This window comes from Tursiops truncatus, chromosome 21 (genome assembly GCF_011762595.2).
Source record: "Tursiops truncatus isolate mTurTru1 chromosome 21, mTurTru1.mat.Y, whole genome shotgun sequence".
NCBI classification, from domain to species: domain Eukaryota; kingdom Metazoa; phylum Chordata; class Mammalia; order Artiodactyla; family Delphinidae; genus Tursiops; species Tursiops truncatus.
The window spans coordinates 12,743,314-12,762,952 of record NC_047054.1 but is presented as its reverse complement, the minus strand read 5'-3'; the positions used below and the strand labels follow the sequence as shown (position 1 = coordinate 12,762,952).

Sequence of the window (19,639 nt, the reverse complement as noted above, 5' to 3'; positions counted from 1 at the left end):
ACATACTTTAAGTAAAGCGTATGCTCACTTCACGTGACCTGTCATGTATTTTAAGGTCTAATGGCAAACAATATATTTTTCCAGGCTTGCAATGTCTATAGTGTTTTAGGTTTATATCCTGGAGGGGCTTTGTAATTAGCCTGTTGCAAAGAAACAGACGAGAAGTCGGGTTGCCCCTCGTCCTGCTGGGTTAGCAGGGGCGCATGCAGAGGTGTCAGTAAAGGGGAGATGATAGTCAAAGGAGAGTTGAAGAGACATAGGGTCCTCAAGGACAAGAATAACGATAGTGATAATGATAAAGCTAATTTATGGAGTGCAGGCCCTTCTCTGTGCAAGATCGTACCTTCACTCCCATAATCCCCACTATGGGGTAGATGCTGTTATTTTTTCCATTTTGCAGACGAGGAAACCAAGGCTTGTAGGTTTAGTAGGATTCTATTGTGAAGTACAAAGTAACATTGCCTATTATTGATTTAGGGTGTGAAATTAAAGCAGATGTTGCTGATTTCCGAAGAGAAGTAAGTTTGCTCTTGCTTTTTCTTTTTTTAAAACCCACCCACCCGTTTTGGCTGGCTCAATGCAGTGGCGCGCTCACAGTGTCACTGCGTCTCCTGCACCAGGTGGGTGCTTGACGTGCTACAGTTTGTTCTCTGTAGTAGGTTGAATGGCGGCCCCCTCAAAAGATAGGTCCGCATCCCGAGCCCCAGAACTTGTGGATGTGAACTTATTTGGAAAAAAGAGTCTTGGGGGTGTAATTAACATAAGGATTTGCGGATGAGATCATCCTGGATTATCCCGCTGGGCCAATCCAACGACGAGGGTCCTTACAAGACACAGAAGAGGAGACACACATCCACAGAAGAGGAGGCGGAGACTGGAGTGATGCAGCCACAAGCCAAGAACACCTGGAACCGCCGGAAGCGGGAAGACGCAAGGGAGGATTGTCCTCAGAGCGTTTGAAGGGAACGCAGCCCTGCTGCCCTCTTGCTTTTGGATTGCTGGCCTCCAGAACTGTGGTCGAATCCGTTTCTGTGGTGGTAAAGCCGCCCAGCGGGTGGCAGTTTGTTACGACGGCTGTAGGGAACTTACACATCCTCGCAGGGTAGCTTCCTCACCGGTACTCTGCACTGAGACACCTTTTCCTCCGGCCACTGTGCCCGTGTTTTTCGGATAGAGGACCAGAAAGTGAATGGATGCCTCTTGGTGCAAGTGAGCACTTGACCCCTCTCCGGCTCTTGGCTCGTGAGTTCCCTTCCCTGGTCCAGAGGGACAGGAGACTGTCCCCTTGTCCTCTGCTGGGCTGGGTGTGGGCCAGGCTGAAGCAAGGAGGGTGTGCTGTGGCTACAGCACACGGCACCACTCAGGACGGCGCTGTCCCAGGAGCTTGTGGGCTGCCTGAGCGCCCAATGTGGACAGAGCCGTGCCTGTCCATGTAGACCTCAGGTGGCCTCAGGGCATTTCCTCTCCGTACCCACACCTCCCCAGGGCATCTATTTATAGGTTTCTGCCAACTCAGGCTGGCTGGCGTTCGTCTGTCCACAGAAATATTTCACTCAGACCCTACTGTTATTTCCTGCCCATTCATAAGCCTAAGAATCCCTGTTCGTGGGCTTCCCTGGTGGCGCAGTGGTTGAGAGTCCACCTGCCGATGCAGGGGACACGGGTTCGTGCCCCGGTCCGGGAAGATCCCACATGCCGCGGAACGGCTGGGCCCGTGAGCCATGGCCGCTGAGCCTGCGCGTCCGGAGCCTGTGCTCCGCAACGGGAGAGGCCACAACAGTGAGAGGCCCGCGTACCGCAAAGAAAAAAAAAAAGAATCCCTGTTTGTGTTTTGGTGGTTTGAGGCCATTCCAAATTCTCTTCTCCCACTGGAGCCTGTTGTGACTCCTGGAACACCTGTGCTGTCTGCGGCACTTTGTCATTCACTTGTGCCTTAGCTGTGTTCCAAGTGTCGGTCCTCACGGTGAGGCACTCCAGGCTGGCCGTGCCAGAGGGCGGGTACCAGGGCTGTCTTGATTGTTGCTGCGAGCTCAGTGCCAGGCCTCGTGCCTGACACCCAGGGGGTAACATCGTGCTGAGAATGAATGGATGAATGATGGGCGCTTGAAGGGGAGGAACATCTGTGACTCTGTTTTTGTTCTGTTAAGATAATTAGACTTAAGAACACGGGGTTGGCAGCTGTCACGTGTCTCTCAAATGGGGACACCGTCAAACCCAGTGCATTCTTAGTAAGAGACAAATAGGTGGTTAATTAATGCCTTAAATTTGTTTCCACCTCCTCCTTTCAATACATGAGGGGTGGAGGGTGGTGGAACGGGTCCTCTGGGTTCCTCTGGAGGAGCGGTGAGGAAGTTTGGCAAAGCAATATTAGAACTAGTTCTTGAAAGGGGTCGTGGCTTGGGCCAGTTACTTTTTATTATGAATATTTGCAAATAGACATAGTGTGCTTGAATGATCTAATGACTAGGAAGAATAGCGCAGTAAATTCCCATCTAGATTTAAAACTCACATCTAGATTGAACAATCATTAACATTTAAAAAGGATCTGTGGGGTGTGTGGTAAAGCAGCTCCCTGACCTGTACATCTGTAAGATCCAAGAAGGTTTCTTACAGAGCCACAGTACCACTATAGGTAATCGTAAATTAATCGTAAGTAATCGTCACTTAAAATGTCATTACTGCCCTGTTCATATTCAGAATGCCTTGGGTATTCCCCAGCTATCTTTTTACAATTGATTTGTTCAATCAGAAGCCAAAGAATGTGCGCAGGTTGTGTTTGGTTCCTGACTGTGAATGGTGCGCTCTCCCTTTTTTCCGTCTCTCCATTGGCTTGTTGAAGAGACCAGCTCAGTTCTGGATTTGTCCTCATTTTTGCTTGTGGTTTCCCTGGGCTGTTTCTTGAGGAAGGAAGGAGGTGGTCGCATTCAGGTTCACCGTTTTTCTCGTCGCTCCGATTGATTCCCACCCTGGTTTTTTTTTGTTTTGTTTAATTTATTTATTTCTGGCTGCGTTGGGTCATCGTTGCTGCGCGCGGGCTTTCTGTAGTCGCGGCGAGCAGGGACTACTCTTCGTTGTGGTGCACGGGCTTCTCATTACGGTGACTTCTCTTGTTGTGGAGCACAGGCTCTAGGTGCACGGGCTTCAGTAGTTGTGGCTTGTGGGCTCAGTAGTTGCGGCTCACAGGCTTAGTTGCTCCGCAGCACGTGGGATCTTCCCGGACCAGGTCTGCACGTCCCCTGCATTGACAGGTGGATTCTTAACCACTGCGCCACCAGGGAAGCCCCCCAACCCTGGTTATTGACGTTCTTATTTCTTACCGGAGATCTGCCTGGACCAGGCACCAAGGCCCCTCCCCAAGCCTGGGAGATCATCAGGTAGCTCCCGACCTTTTCCTGCTCTGCACTTTGAGAGCAGGCTTGTGCTTGTGTAAATATCAGGTCATCTCGGAACAAAGTAAGAAGTCCAAACAAAAATAGCAAACGACATCGGAACATCTTGTAAATACTGGGGGAGTGAAGAGGCACAGGGAGATAAGAGGACTAGTTTCCCTTTGGGGCCAAGCTGTGTTTGCTCTGCTTTGCTCAAGATCATCTCGTCTTCTCAGCTCGAGCCGGGCTTCTCTCTCCTGCCTGCAGGTGGGCAGAGGTCTCTATGTATCTAAACATGAGTAGCTCCGCTACTGCATTTAGTCCTTCCGTGCACGCCGTGTGTAGACACCAGGGGTGGGGACCCGGCGCTTGGGATTCTCATGGCCCAGCCTGATGTCACAGAGTCTACGCAGAGCAACGCCCTCCCTGTCCCATACAACCAGAATGTTTACTGGTCAGAATCTCTTTCAGGTTTAAAATGAGTTTTGCCATCTTTATCTTTCAACGTAGTTTTGTAATTTGAAAAACTAGTTAAAAGTTACATGTAGTTTTTTAAAAATTTTACCATTTTAAAATGTGCAATTCAGTGACATTCAGTACATTCACAATATTATGTAGCCGTCACGACCAGAACTTTTTCATCACCTCAGAGGGAAGCACTGTACCGTGAAGTAGTCACTTCCCATTCTCCTTTCCCTGGTTCATGGCAACCACTGATCTGCTGTCTGTCTCTTTGGATTTGCCTTTTCTGCACATTTCATATAAATGGACTCTTTCAACATGTGGCCTTTGGTGGAAGGTGTCTTTCCCTTAGCACAGTGCTTTAAAGGTTCATCCCTGTTGTAGCACGTATCCTACTGTGTTCCTTTTTGTGGCTGAATAATATTCCATTTTATGCATGTGTAACACGTTCTTTTTCTGTTCCATCAGTGGGTGGACATGTGGGTTGTTTCAGTCTTTTGACTATTGTTGAGTAGTGCTGCTATGAACATTCATGTATAAATGTTTGCATGGACAGCTGTTTGTAATTCTTTGAGTGAAATTACTGGATCATGTGGTAATTTGTGTTTTGTTTTTTTTGGTTTTGTTTTTTTTTTTTTTTTTTTTTTTTTTTTTTTTTACGCGGGCCTCTCACTGCTGTGGCCTCTCCTGTTGCGGAGCACAGGCTCCGGACGCACAGGCTCAGCGGCCATGGCTCACGGGCCCAGCCGCTCCGCAGCATGTGGGATCTTCCCGGACCGGGACACGAACCCGTGTCCCCTGCATCGGCAGGCGGACTCCCAACCACTGCGCCACCAGGGAAGCCCTGTGTTTAATTTTTTGAGGAACAGCCAAGCTGATTTCCAGAATGGCTGCGCCATTTTCCATCCCCACCAGCGATGTGTGAGGGTTCCAGTTTCTCCGCGTCCTCACCAGCACTTACTATTTTCTGTTTATTTTTTTTAAAATTCTAGCCAGCCTAGAGGATATGAAATGGTATCTTAGTGCTGTTTTGACCTGCATCTGCCTGATGATTAGTGACGTTGAGCACCTTTTCATGTGCTCATTGGCCATTTATTTGTCTTCTTTGGAAAAAGGTCTCTTCACATCCTTTGCCCATTTAAAGAGGATCCGTGGTGGATAATTGCTAGGTTCAGTCATTACTTTTGTGGTTTCATGGTTTGAGCATGGTTTCTGGGAAACTAGTTCCGGGAGGTGTGTGTGTGTGTGTGTGTGTGTGCGCCTGCAGACACGCAAATGCTTGAAAAGATCTACTTATAAAATCAACTTTGTGTCTTGGGAGATAGATTTCAGATTGTGTCACCCCAGATCTCCTTTGTCCTAGAAGAAAGTACAACAGCGGATTCTTTAAGGATCTGTACCTTTAAGCATAAACCTTTAGATTCTGGTTGTGTAGCTCAGGAAAAGTTCTTTCACTGAGATAAATTCATTTGCACGTTTTTCCCTTTCGTGTGAACGTCAGAAACTGCATTAAGTGATTTTGCCCTCTTATTTTCATCTACAGTGAGAAATAAAGTTTCACTCAGCCCTCTTCTGATCACTGCCCTTTTGAATCTGGCCAACCTGAAACCCTGCCCTCTCTCAGTGGATGATACAGCATGAACAAGGAGGGATTTATGAAAAATCTCTCGCTTTCAGTTCTTTACTGACCAAGTTTTAAATACATAGAATTTTCCCTTTTAACAGTTCTAGGGAGATCTCAAATGTTCTGACATATTTTTAGTTCAGGCTTTGCAATATGTTCTGTGGGGAGGGCCAAGTCCCTTTTGGGTCGGTGGGGACCGTTTGTATCTTGCATTGTATGAGACCAAAGTGGTGGAAAATCCCTACTGACATTTTCCTTCCTGCTCCAGTGTATTGTGCAGAGATCCGCATACCTAGAAATTATCAGACCTACCTTAAGAGCTTAAAAAAATATGGTTTTCCTGGGTTTTAATCTCCATGGAGTCCAAGTCAACAGATCTGTTGTAGGACAGGAAATCTTCTAAATCTAAACCCTGGGAGACAATGGGTGATATGAATAAGTGACTGAATATGGGATTACACGAGCTCGGTTTTGAATTTAGATACTTACTACTATAAGTTCCTTGGCTAGAAAATTTAATTCTGTTTCTCAGTTTCCTCAACTGTAAAGTGGAAAAAATAACATACGCGCAGCTCGTTAGGGTGTTGCAAAAACCAAAACTGAGACCACGTGAACATGCCAAGTGAACCAAGTTTCACATAAGTAGTTTTACTACAAGTGTGACTTTGTTTCCAAAGCACTGGTTTCTAATCCTATGTTTGCCAGGATTGATTTTAAGCAATTTTGAGTTACCTCTTGGGATATAAGAGAGATGGAGAGGGTCTGCTATAAGAAGAACAGTACTCGAGGGACTTCTCTCCAGAAAAGGAGTATCATCTTCGTCTAATTGGTACATCTTTGTTTGTATTTATTGCTATTTCATGCAGGGTAGTAGACACATAGGGATTAGAACAAAATCTTTTATTTCTGTTGGCTGCGTGAGCAGATTGAGATAATTAGTCTCTGTGACAATGGCCTCAGACACCCCCAACTTCCCTTTAGCGGCAAAGTGAGTGTTCATTTGGAGAGTTGCCTAATTTTTAATTTACCTAAGGCAGAAGGAGTTCCTCTTTACCAAGTGATGGGAGTAGATCGTAAGACTAAGCATTAGAAATTTCAGTAAATGGCCAGTTACCTGTGTTCCTATAAAGGAAAGGAGGCGCATTGGCATTTCCCAAATCATCACCGTTGACCTTGAAATTTATTTTTATCCTACCAGACTCCACTTGCCTCTCAATCTCACCTGGTAGACTCTCAAGGTTTGGGGCCCAGTGGGGAAGTGGGTTTGGTTTACAGTAGATACTCAGCACACCCAGTGATACTTAGCAGGGAATCTTACGAGCTGGAACTAGCTATAATCCTCTGCAATGGTGGCCTGAAACCCAGGGCTGCAGTGCTTATTGATTTTTTTTTTCAGGAAAAGAAGATTTTTCAGATCCCCTGGATGCATGCAGCTAGACACGGGTGGGATGTGGAAAAAGATGCACCGCTCTTTAGAAACTGGGCCATCCATACAGGTATTAACCCCGCATTGTTTATAGAGCCCGGCGCTGTTGCTTTTTTGTGGTTGTTTTCATGCCTTTAGGTATAAGTGACAAATTAAATTGCAAAATATTTAAAGTGTACATTGTTTTTTGGTGACAATGTTTAAGTTCTACTCTCTTGGCAAATTTCAGTTATACTGTAGACTGTTAGCTATCGTTTATTTTTACTACATATATAAAATCTCCTGGTTTATGACTTCATGAAAATAGCTCTGATAAACCTGGGACTTGTTCCCAGGCACATCTAGGACACGTGGGGTACAGCCTGCATCACTCAGAAGTGATACTCGGGCTTCCCTGGTGGCGCAGTGGTTAAGATTCCGCCTGCTAATGCAGGGGACACGGGTTTGAGCCCTGGTCTGGGAAGATCCCAGATGCCGCGGAGCAGCTAAGCCCGTGCGCCACAACTACTGAGGCCCGCACGCCTAGAGCCCGTGCTCCGCAACAAGAGAAGACAGCGCAATGAGAAGCCTGCGCACCACAACGAAGAGTAGCCCCCGCTCGCTGCAACTAGAGAAAGCCTATGTGCAGCAACAAAGACCCAACACAGCCACAAACAAACAAACAAACAAATAAATAAATTTATTTTTTAAAAAAAGCAGTGATGCTCAACCCATTCCATAGAAAACTTAGTCCTTAAATTTCCTGTAAATGTGGTTTTCTGATGAAGTTCCCCAGGTGTGTACCAGGGGAATACAGAACTTATTTGTTTTGCGTCGTATAAACTTGGGTCAAATTTATCTCCCCCAAAGGTAGTCAAGATTATATTTATTTATAACAAAATTTAACTAGCCAGCTATTTGCAGGAACGGACTTTTACTTAATGTTTGAGAGTCAGATGAAAAAGAGACCTTCCAGTTGCCTGTGCTTGTCGGTCTACTGGCCTCCTAGCTTTGTCTTTTCCTTACCCTGATTCTCCGTTCTTCTACCATTATAATTTTCTCTCAAGCTATTTCGTAGAGCCAGGGTGACCAGTTTGTCCCAGTTTGCCTGGAACCTTCGGGTTTTAAAACAAAAATTCCTGCATCCCAAGAACCTGCTCAGCCCCAAATAAACCAGGAGGTTTGCTCACTGTAGGTGTGGCCTAGAATTAAAAGGGTTCTCTGTACTACCTGCCAGCAATCCTGTCTCCAGACATTTTTACTCTAGAAATAATTTTTCCCCTCTTTTTCTTAACCTTGATTCTTTCAACTATTTTGTTAGGAAAGCATCAACCAGGAGTAGATAAACCTGATCCAAAAACATGGAAGGCGAATTTTCGATGTGCCATGAACTCTCTGCCTGACATTGAAGAAGTCAAAGATAAAAGCATAAAGAAAGGAAACAACGCCTTCCGAGTCTACCGAATGTTGCCTTTATCTGAACGACCTTCTAAGAAAGGTAGATAACGATATTTAGTGACTGAAACAATGATGGCTTGATATATCTTATAGTGCCTTTGTGATTTCTTTATTTCCACATCTGTAGTCACAGCAAGGATACAACCCTCGTTCCCGTTGTGGATGATAATTCTGCTCTTACCTGGCTGGGGAAAATGACTCTCAGGGCCCCCCAGAAGCAGTCAAAGAAGCATTTGGGATCTTGGCCATGTACAGATTAAAGCAATAAGTTCATTGAGAGTTTCAGAAAGAATTTAACTTAGGGAAAATGCCTCTCTGTTCTTCATGAATTAATCCAGAACTATTTTTGTTGCCACAGGAAAGAAACCAAAGACAGAAAAAGAAGACAGAGTGAAGCACATCAAGGTAATCTTTGTTCAGAGAGGAGGCCAGAGCTGTGATCATACTAATGATTCATATTCTGTCTCATAAAAATAAGTGATGTGATCTCTGTGAAGTATTTAATCTTGCTTCTTTTGCTGTTGCGTTTCATGTGCTTTACACGTCTCCTCTTTGGCATGTACCCACTTGTAGACTCAAGTACACACATCCCCTGCTTCATCCAACTTCCCTGAGCAATTTATGAATGAACTCACAAATCCAGGCTGAGCCTGACAGTCTCAAGCCTCCATCTGGTCCCTGCAACTGTTGCCAGCATGTCACTTAGTTCCAGCTAAGCTCCAGCCACCAGCTACTATCTGATGATATTAAGTAGATTTTCAGGCCATTAAATATTTTTAAAAGTATATTAAATAGTATATACTTACATTAGAATGTATTACCTATATTTATATATATGTATTGTGTTGGCCAACCCAGTATGTATGTATGAATGTGTGTATGTATGTATGCATATATTCCATGACAAGCCATTAGTTTGGGGACACAGAGGTCTGTTAAAGCCCTCTGTTCGTGTGGATCTCAATAGTTTTCTTCCTGCACCACTATAGAACCAGCTTTCATAACTTCCAAAAGTTTTCCGTAGGGATGCGTTTGTGTGTGTGAGCTTTTCAGTGGGCTGTGTAGTCTGAAATCCACTGCAGTGTGAGGGTCTTTGTGTGTAGATTAGGTGGCCCTTGTCAGATAGCCAGAGAACTGCCAAATATCCCATGCAAAATCGAGGGTGAGCTCAAGTTGCTAAGCAAAGAGCAGACACTGCAGTCCAGACTCATAGACCATCAGAGAGAAGATTGTTTCACCGTGCCCTGTTTGCAGATGAAGAAACAGAGGCTCGAGAGAGTTGAGTGACAAGGACCCAAGGGCAGTGGAACATGTGGCCAAGTTCGCACGGTTATTTAGAACTGAACTTAAAAGAGATGCCAAGCATTCCGGTTTCTACTCTAGAATAACTCTTGAAGGAAAAACCAAATTGCCCAGATGGCACAATGTTTAAAAGCAAGCCACTTAGTCAAAATAATCGGAAAAAAATACCCCAAAAATGTACTTCAGTTTGAATTGTGAAGGTAGAGGGAAAACTTAGGTAAATTGTTAAAGTTTCAGACACATTTACTCCTGCAACGGAAAATCAATTTTTTAGCTAGAGTGTTTTAGCAGTAAGACCTCCAGTTTCCACTTCCAGTATTTTTAGTTGGTGACTTATTTTAAATATAGCATAGTATAGGCCTCATTTTATTATAAGTTTTTATTATGGAAAAACTTTATACACAGGAAGGAGGCAAGTGAGTCAAACGTACTTCATAGACCGTCACCCCGATTTCAGCATTAATCAGCTCGTGGCCATTTTGTCTCATTAGTACCTCCCTCCACTTCCATACATCCAATATGAAACTGCAGATGTTCAACCATTTTTGACTTACAAAAACAATTTCATATGGTTCAGCCCAATATTTTAAAGCAGATTCCAAACATCTTATTTCTTTCATGACTACGTCAGTATATATCTTTAAAAGATAGACACTCTTTAAAAATAATACAGTATCATTATTGCATCCGAAAAAATTAACAGTAGTTCCTCAAAAACATCAAATATCCAGTCAGTGTTCAAATTTCCAATTTGTCTCATAAGTGTCATAATTTTGATACAGTCTGTTTACTTGAATCAAGATCCGTATGAGGTCCACATGTTGTGATTTTTGGATATGTCTCTTAAGTTTTTTTAACCTATAGGTTTCCCCTAGATTACTTTAAAAAATTTATTTTTTCTTGGAATGAAAAAACCCTGTTATTTGTTGTATCAAGTTCCCCACAGTTGGGATCTTTTTAGGGCCTACATTCTGATTATTGTTGTTTAGTCAGAAAAGTGTAACTTCCACAAATATGTGATTTTGAAGAATCTGCTATAATCTTAAGTACAACTATATCATATTTGCTACTAGTTTCACAGCATCTAGCTCAGTGCCTGGTACAGAACAGATAATTAATACATATATGATCACTGAATAGATGAATATTTGTTGACTAAATAGATGCATAAATAAATGTAATATATGGGGAGGAGGGAGTGGGGGGTTTAGAATGCAGATTTAATTTTGCAATCTCAGTTAATGGAGAAATGAAAATGGAGTAACAGATGTTCACTTTTCAACCAGCCTTGCTCAAACATAACCACCAGACTTCACTGGACATCAGATGCCATCGATTGGAAGATGCACCATTATTTTATGTATCTGTAAGCAAGAAAAAACTGCTTGCAGTGAAATCATGACACAGAATTGATTAGAAGGCACGTCCCATTTCAGGGGTGTGGAAATGTGAGGAATGTGCACCTTAGAATTGATGACACATGGTGTTCTTGTAAGTAAAGGACATCTGCAGTCACATCACCGATGGCAGTGTTTTCCACATGGCCAGACACCGCACTGACCCAGGGAAGCAAGTGAGAGTATTCCTCTTAGGTGCAGCCATGTGGGGCCCAGCAGAGAGTACAGTGAGAAATCCTCCTGTGATGTAGACATGGTCAGTGTCCGAAACATGGCCCTCATAGAGACATTGTTCCTTCAGCAGAAGACAGGTGATTTTCATCGGAAAACTTTTGAATTTAAATCTACTCGCATCTGTCCTATGATGAAGCCTCAGAACGTGGATAAGGCGAGCGGGCTCCCCAGGTTCTGTGGTTCATGACTGCATAGTATTAATGTTTCTGTAGAGTGGTTCAAAGTTAATTCTCTAGGTTGTCTGGAATTATATATATAAAGGACCTTATCCTTACTGAGCTATTAATACATTACTTTTTATTGTTTGTCAAACACCTAAGCTCTGAGTTTTCTGTTCTGTGCATATATATATATATATATATATGTGCAACTGGATAGACTAGGTTGGTTTCTTCCGCAGAGAAAATTTGTCTTGTATGTAGTAACTAGGTATGAAAATTTGCTATTAAAACAAGCTCTTCCCAATCTTCCTTTAATTCAAGTTGAATTTTTTTAAGATACCTGAAGAAATCCTAATCTTTTTTTAATTAATTTTTTTTATTGGAGTAGAGTTGATCAAGTTGAAGTTTTAACTAGCAAAGGACGTTTAGAGCACGCAGGCCCACTGTCAGAATGTTTCTTGGGCTATTCAGGCAATTTATCTCCGTGCTCTTTGTCTCCTCCCTAAATAGCTTCCCTGAAACTGGGAGACCCAAGGCTCCTTGACCATGTAATATGTGCAGAAATGCTGCCCCTATATCCCCTGATGTTCTCTTTGGAGTATATGCTGTGCACTCAGTGAGCCATCTTTTAGTTGAACTAAGCCCTGCCTGCGTGGAGGTAACTGGCTGTCTAAGGAAATAAGAGTAAGAAACACAGTAGTGAGCTGTATGAGATGGGACATCATCAGAGCATATTGGTGTTTCAGAAAATGTCACAAGGCCAAGATCAGTAAGGACAGAGGTGGATAAAGCAGCGAGGTGGTAGCTGACGTTTTGGAGCCCCTACCCAGTTCTCAGCTCTGATTATTATCTCATTTAGTTCTTCCTGTGATGGGCAGGGTTTCTCTCTTTCGCATACATGGGAATGGAGGCACAAAGATGTTGAGTAATTTTCCCAGAGTTGCTCCACTTTATGGAATTGGGATTTGATTCTGGGTTAGTCCAACCTCAGAACCTGTGCTCTTTCACTGCCCTCAGTGCCTCTCAGCCTCTAGGAAGCTGTGGGCTCTGATCCAGGCCTCGGGGGACTCTCCAGTATATTGGTGGACATTCCCCAGCACCAGATCATACGTGAAGCCCTGGAGATCAGAGCTGCTGTTTGGTCTTCGCTGGATGAGTCAGGACACCGGCTTCATTAGAGCCAGAGCCTGAGTGAGGGTACAAGGGGAAACAGAGGCATGTAGGTAGGGAGGATTCGGAATTAATACTTCCTGCCTCAGAGGATTGTTTGCAGAGGACATATGCGTGCTTCGAAGCTGTGAAGTGCTTCCAGATTAAAACATCGGTGTGATGATGGAAAACATGATCAGGGACTGTCTCTAATGTCACTTGGTAAAGACTAGGACTGATCTGTATTAGTTCTGAGTGCAGGCCTCTGGGTGGAGGTTACAGAAAAGCAGGTATTGGCTGAGCAGAACTTTCTAATAGAGCTCTCACCGCCCACAGTGACTTGAGCTGGAGTATGCAACAATATGCTCCCTGTCACTGTCCAAAGACAGGCTGAATGACCGACCACCTGTCAGGGCTGATACTGGAGTGATCTTTCCATGGGTTGCAGGGGGTCTTCACTTTTTAAGCCTCACGCCGGCAACCCACCTGAACTTTCAAGAGATGAAATCAGAGCTGCCCTGGAGGGAGCAGGTGGGGGGCCTGCCCTGCCTGCTCTGGTGCCTCGCTTTCCTCCTGGTAGCTCTTGGGAGGACTGCTCAGAGCGCAGTCTGCAAACTGGTTGGCAGAGTAACCTCCGTGGATGCTTTTGTGAGACAAGGCACAGCTGAACTCCTTGGGAAGCCTCTGGAGCACAGAGGGGCTGATATTTAAGGGAGGTTTTTCTTACCGTGATGGGAAGCAGCAGATGGGGGCCGAGACTGCAGTAGAGAGTTTAGGTGAAGATGGTGGCAGTTGGAATGGAGAGGAGACATTTCCGTGGAAGAAGAGGTGGGAGGAGGAAGCCAGGTGTGGATCTAAGAGGTGGCCCTGACTTCTCAAGCTTCCTGGAGGGGATGTTGGGAGCGGAGCATGTTTTGTGGAGAAGAGGGTGAGTTTAACTGTGGACGTGGTGGGCTAGAAAGGGCAGAGGACCCTCCAAAGCAGACACCAGGTGGACAGTTGGATCTGACAGGCACCGAGCTCGGGTGAGTGTTGGACGCCAGGTGTGTGGTCATTTGCCCAAGAACGATGTTGGAGGCCGTGGGAACGGATGCCTTCCCCAAGAGGGAAGCTACATGAAATGAACACGGAGACCCAAGGAGAAGACGAGGAGAAAAGCCAGCCAAAGAAAGAAGTCTAAGGGGAAGTTGCAGTGGGAGCAGCGAGGAAGAGAATGAAGACGGCCTAGTTCCACGGGAGGAAGGTGTCCTAGGGCTGGGCAGGAGGCCGCAGCCTGTTTCAGCTGCACTCCTGTTCTTAGTGGCCTCGGGGCCTCCGAGGTATAGAGTGTGCAGTTCCCCGGGCCAACTTTGACTTTCATGAAGCCCAGCTGTCAGCCTGAGATTTTGTTGGTAGAGAGACCTAGAGATGCCCTTAAATTTGGCTTTCAGGAGACTGGCTTTGCACAGATGAATTAGGGCCTTTCTGGAGGTTGGGGATGGGAAATGGTCTTACAGCCATTATATTTGGCCTCAAAGGAGGGGACATGTAGACAAGGGCTGTGGCAACAGAATGAGTGGCCTTGGTTGTCCTCTATTCGGCCCACCCCCAAGCCCCTCCAGCAAGCATGGCTTTGAGACCAACCAAAGGAATATTATTTTAGAGGTCTAAGGAAGGCTGCCCCTGCCCCTGCCCCTGCACGCTCTCTTGTGCCGGTTTGCTTTTGCCTAAAGTCCCTTAAACTGTAGAACAAACCTTGGATTCTATAATGAGAAGAAAGTTTCTTGGGCATAAATATTTGGCAGAGTTAATAGATCATGGAGCGGTCTGAACCCAAGTACAATCTGTTTTTTGGTTTTCTTTGGGGCAAGGTGATTTACAGGAGAGCCTACAGCTAAAGTAAGAAAGGGAACAGAAAGAGGAGGCTAGTTCAGGATTCACCAGGACAGGTCATGGTACAGCCAGGCGGGGGACAGGGCAGGAGTGGGCATCACAGAGAAGCAGAAGACGCTGTGGGCAAAGGCCGTTCGTGACCTGCAGGATCTCTCTGTACATGTTCCGTAGAGAAATGTTCACCCATTTTCTTAATTTGTGTTCCTTGCTTTTTTAAAAAAAAAACAAAAACATAGTTGAGGTTTCGATCTTCCTATTCTAGTCATTTCAAAAATTTCAACTAAGTGTAGTGAAGATCCCTGTTTTTCTGCACCCTGGATGGAGACCTTTCAGGGAGGTGCTGGCTACATTTCACTGTACAATCTGCTATATTGTCCTTCTAAAACCAGTGAGAAGGTTTGCACTGAAGACTTGGAGATCGGCAGGTTATTTTGGAAGTGGGGATGGGAGGAGGTAAAACAATGTTCGGAGTAGTCCAGCTCAGTCTCCATTGGTAGAGTATTCTGTTTCGTTACAGGAGTGCAAGAGGCAAGGTGGGGATCTGGGGAGTAGAACAGTGTTGAAAATTGTTCAGTCTCAATCTCCATTGGCATTAGTACAGGATTCAAGGGTTTATTAAGACAGAAGCTACTGGAATTGGACCATGTTGCCTGACCAAAGATGTGAGTTCAGTTCCTATATCTCCTCAGAGTAAAAGCAGTGTGGTCTTGGAAAACTAATTTCATCTGTGAGTCATAGTTTTCTCAAGTGTAGTGTGATAGAAGTATCACTTGCCACTAATTACACTGTAGATCATGTGAAACTCTTTTGAAGTCTCCAACTGAGAAATCAGAATAATTTAGGTTTTTAAATATATGCAAGTCTGACTGCCTCATTACCTTTATAAGAAGCCTAGAAGCAGAATGAGTGAATAATAACTTGGCAACGAAAGAAACCCACGAAAACGAGCAGTTCTTTCCATAATTCCTTAAAACGTTCTTAGTTCCTTTTGGGGAATTGAAGAGGTGGAAGGGAGAGAAGATGACACGTGGGGCATGGTGGGGGGTGGGGTGGGAAGGGGGCCATTGAGGAAGCCAGGGAGAAGGATGCCATCAGAAAGTGGAGAAACAGATAGATTCTGTTACCAAGGGTGGAGAGTACAGGCCTTCCTGTTGGATGTCAGAGTGTGGGGCTGAGGGAAAGAGACTTGCGCAAAGGTCACTGGATTTGGGATAGTAGCGTTTTATTGGTGACCTTAGATAATAGTGAGTGCTTATTTAATAATAGGTGCCAGGTGCATATTTATCTCATTTAATCTTCCCATTATCCCTATGACGTGGGTCCTATTACTGTCCTCAGTTTACAGCTGTCCGCAGCATCCTAAGAGATCACTAAAGAGGCTAACGTTCTATAACTAGAGGAAGACTTGGACCCCAGGCTCATATGACTCCAAAGCCAGGCTGTCTCACCACCCCGACCCCAGGAGCTGGGAGCTTGATTCCGCAAGTGGAGTGGCAGCCAGACTGCAGGCTTCATGGTGGTGCAGTGAGGAGGTGATGCTGGGAAGGCAGGTGCACAGTCAGGAGTTTGCCTCTAAAGAAAGAGAAAAGTGGTGACTCAAGTCACAGGCAAGGGAGTTTCTTCCCAGAAAGGATAAACTCTTCGGAATTTGTCAAAGAGATGCTGCGGGAGAAAGGGATAAACATTCTGCCCGGTGGGGCTGTCCTGGGTTCTTCCCGGATTCAACCTTCGGTACATCTGGTCAACCCTGCCATGTGTGATTTTTGTTTGTTTATTTTTTTGAGAACTGAGCTATACAGTGAGGTGATGTCTTTGAAGCCGTGGTTATCATGGCGGGAATTTGCCAGGTGGGATTGGGAGGGAGGGGGTAATTTCCCCCTCCTTCCCTAAGATTTGGGGGGGGTCATCATTGGCTCCAAGCAGCACATAAATTGATAAGAACACCCTGCATGCCTTGCAGCATCCACTCTAAATTTTTCAGAGCACAGTCATATCCACCTCACATGATCTTCTGCTCCTGTCTTCTATTCTTGCCACCCCTCCACCCTCCTCTCCAGTTTGGTCTCCCCAGGAGTTGTCGCGTGTGGCTTTTTTTGTCTGATTGTGTTGCTGTCATAGACGCCAGTGTAACCTCCCCTTGAGGAGAAGCTCTCTCATCAAAACGCTGAAAGTCAGTCTGTACTCCAGCGCTGGCTCTCCCAGAGCCGTTGGCGCGTTCAGAGGTTGGAGGGCTCTGGTGCACTTGAATAAAGCAGAATTGAGAGCCAAGCTTAGGAAGAGGAGTGTGCTCTCCTAGTTTCATTAATATGAACGTGTAGCCTCTTGGGCTGCGTGGGCATTCGGAAGGCATGCCTGCGGAGCCATGGGTGTGGGCTGTCTCACTGGACTCCACGGGGTGGCGGAGGCTTTGGCTATGAGTCTGGCCCGTGTGACCGGCCACCTGCCCCCGACCCTGGGGCAGGATGCTCAAGTGGCCAGAATCCGGAGCAAACCCTACCCAAGAAGAATTCACCCACCACGTCCTCTGGATTTCGTCCTTGGGCTGATAGTTGAGGCAGAGCTTTTCCTCCGAAGTTATAAAAGAGGTGGCAAGATTCCTCCCTTAGAGAGAAAGCCAGGAGCTGAGTCTTACACGCACCCCCTCCCTCAGAGACGGATGAGTTGGGATCTCAGCAGCAAGGTGCTTTACCTAGGCAGTAACCCAGCTCCGCTTAACCCCAGGGCTACCTTGCGCAGGGATAAGCATTTCAGGAGGGCAAGCCAGGTGCACAGATACCGTCTCCTCCAAGGAAAAGGAAAGAAAGGGAACCCTTGGCGAGACACTCTACGCAGAAATGTGCTTCTTAAGCTCCAGGCTGATTTAAAACACGTAGGGAATGCGTTTGGGAGATGAACGTGACCTTGGCATTAAAGAAAGTGGACGGAGGGTAGAATTTAAGCTAAGCACAGGGAGGGAAAAGGAAGTGTTCTCAATTCTTTTTTCTTTTCTTCTTCCTAGCAAGAACCAGTTGAGTCATCTTTGGGGCTTAGTAATGGAGTAAGTGATCTTTCTCCTGAGTATGCGGCCCTGACTTCAGCTATAAAAAATGAAGTGGATAGTACGGTGAACATCATAGGTAAACTGTTTTGACATCTCATTTTTTTATACGCACGAGTAGCTCCCTGGGGTCGAGAATTTGTAAAACGTGATTTGAAATAACATAGTCAGCGGGAGGAGGTCTTGGAACGATCTCAAAATGCAAGTTCAGGCCCCCAGATTTCAGGGCTGAAGAATAAAGACCTTTGAGGATCAGGTAAAGGAACTGAGGCAGATCCGCCTCAAAAAAATAGGCAGATGAGATGGGGATGCTCCCCCCAGCGGCTAAGGATTAGCGGTTCTCAGTCTTTCAATAATTGGTCACGTGGACAAAAGTGTTATTTCTTTAACTTGGGAACAAGGAGGGGGGAGACTGTCCCTATGGGTCCTCTCAGCATCTGCTCCAAGACGGGCCTGCCACAGAGGTGGTGCTCATCTCACAGATGGGGAAACAGAGGCACGTGGCCAGAGGGCACCCTGTGATCCCACAGAGTGTTGAGTGCCTTCTGTATACCAGACGTAGCGCTGTGAGCCAGAAACAGGTTGGGGAGCAAGGCGGGCCCAATCCCTAGTTTCATGGAAGAAGACACATAATAAACAAATAAAAACTGCACGTAACAACAGCGTTACCGTGTGTGATAAATGTGCCAGAGGAGAAGAGTGGAGAGATGAGATGACACCAGTGGCTGAGGACCTGCAGTGTGGGTCCCGATGCAGGAACACGCTTAAGGGACTAGAGGGAAGGCCGGTGCTCGTGGGGAGGGCGTGTGAGGTCCCTCAGAAGGGAGGCGGGGCGGGCTTATGGGGACCTTCGAAGATCCTGGGAAGGAGGTTGGGTTTTATCCCCAGACTGCTGGAGGGTGTGGGTTTTTTTGTTTTCTTTTTTTTTTTTTAAGTTTTAAAAAATTGAAGTATAGCAGATAGTAAAGTGCCCAAATGTTTTCCATACACACACCATGGAAACACCACCCCTGGAGGCTTTTAGGCAGGTGGGTGACAAGTGTGAATTATATCTCAATAAAGTCCCGCTGGGATGCTGCCAAGCACGGAGGGTAGGGACTCTTTGCAAGCGTGGAAGAGGCCCAGGCTTGACCTTGTATTCTGACCCCAGCCCTGGAATCCAGAACCTCGGTTTCTTTGCCCTCAATACCTTTTGGTTCATTACCTTTTGTTCCATTTTGTAAACAATTAGGGCTTCTGATGCTGGTAAGAACAGGAAAAATCCTGTTCCAAGAGCAGGCCTCATATCCGAGGACCTTCATTTGTGGGTTCTCAGCTGAGTAGGGACAGGAGGCCGCAGCCTCCTCTCCTTCCCCTGGGCTTTGGAGTTTGGAAGTAGAATCACATGTGCAGGGTCTCCCTTGCACGTTGAGGTCTCCAGCAGCGTGAAGAAAGAATGAAGCCTGGGTTGAGACTCAGCACGTGCTGTATCTCATGTCAGGATGGCCATGACTTCCTCGCAGGGTTCACGTCTGAATGGGGCGCTTTTGCATAGAGACAGATGGCCCTACAGTCATTTTCAGCCGAGCGGACGCTCCGAGAGTATCTTTCTCACTTCCCCTCTGGAGTGAGGCCACTTGCCTGACCGGAAGCCCAGCTCTCCTCCCTCCTGGGCCCTTTTTTCCACGGCTGAGAGCTGCTTCCCCAGCACCTGGGCTTTTATCATCCCTTTCTCAGCAGGCTGTCCTCAGAAAGCCTCTGCCCACTGAGCCCTTTTTAAAAAGGAAGATAGTTGCCGATCTCCCAGGCACGCTTTCTTAAGATTCAGCTTATTTCGAGGCAGCTGGTTGGCTTTTGGAGCTCCCCTTCACTGAGGAGTGAACTCAGCCTCAGATAAAATGCCAAACAAAAGCCAGAATTGGACCAGTTTTCTTTACCTTTTTACCTTTTTTTTTTTTTTTTTTTTTAACATTTTGGTTGAGCCTTCAGTAGGTAAATTCTCTGCCAGGTCGATTGTTCATTGCCCTTATGGTATGATTGGGGCTACATGGTGTTGGTACTAATTTAATGAGTCATTATCCTGGGGCAAAGACAAAGGCCAGGTTTGGTTAGAGAATCACCTACTGGATTAAATGATTCTCTTCCTGACAATAAAATCATAATGGATGGCAGTAAAATGAGTTTGAATGTC

General features: G+C 45.8%; 1 protein-coding gene across 3 annotated transcripts in view; it reads left to right on the top strand.

The window, feature by feature from the left end:
- IRF2 (interferon regulatory factor 2) overlaps positions 1 to 19,639 on the top strand; it is an 84,851-nt gene that overhangs the window by 45,170 nt on the left and 20,042 nt on the right. For all 3 annotated transcript variants that reach the window (XM_019921410.3, XM_019921411.3, XM_019921412.3), the window contains 4 exons: positions 6,851 to 6,950; positions 8,181 to 8,357; positions 8,676 to 8,722; positions 17,431 to 17,548. In XM_019921410.3, coding sequence (XP_019776969.1) covers positions 6,851 to 6,950; positions 8,181 to 8,357; positions 8,676 to 8,722; positions 17,431 to 17,548 — 442 coding nt within the window. The remainder of the gene's footprint in view (positions 1 to 6,850; positions 6,951 to 8,180; positions 8,358 to 8,675; positions 8,723 to 17,430; positions 17,549 to 19,639) is intronic.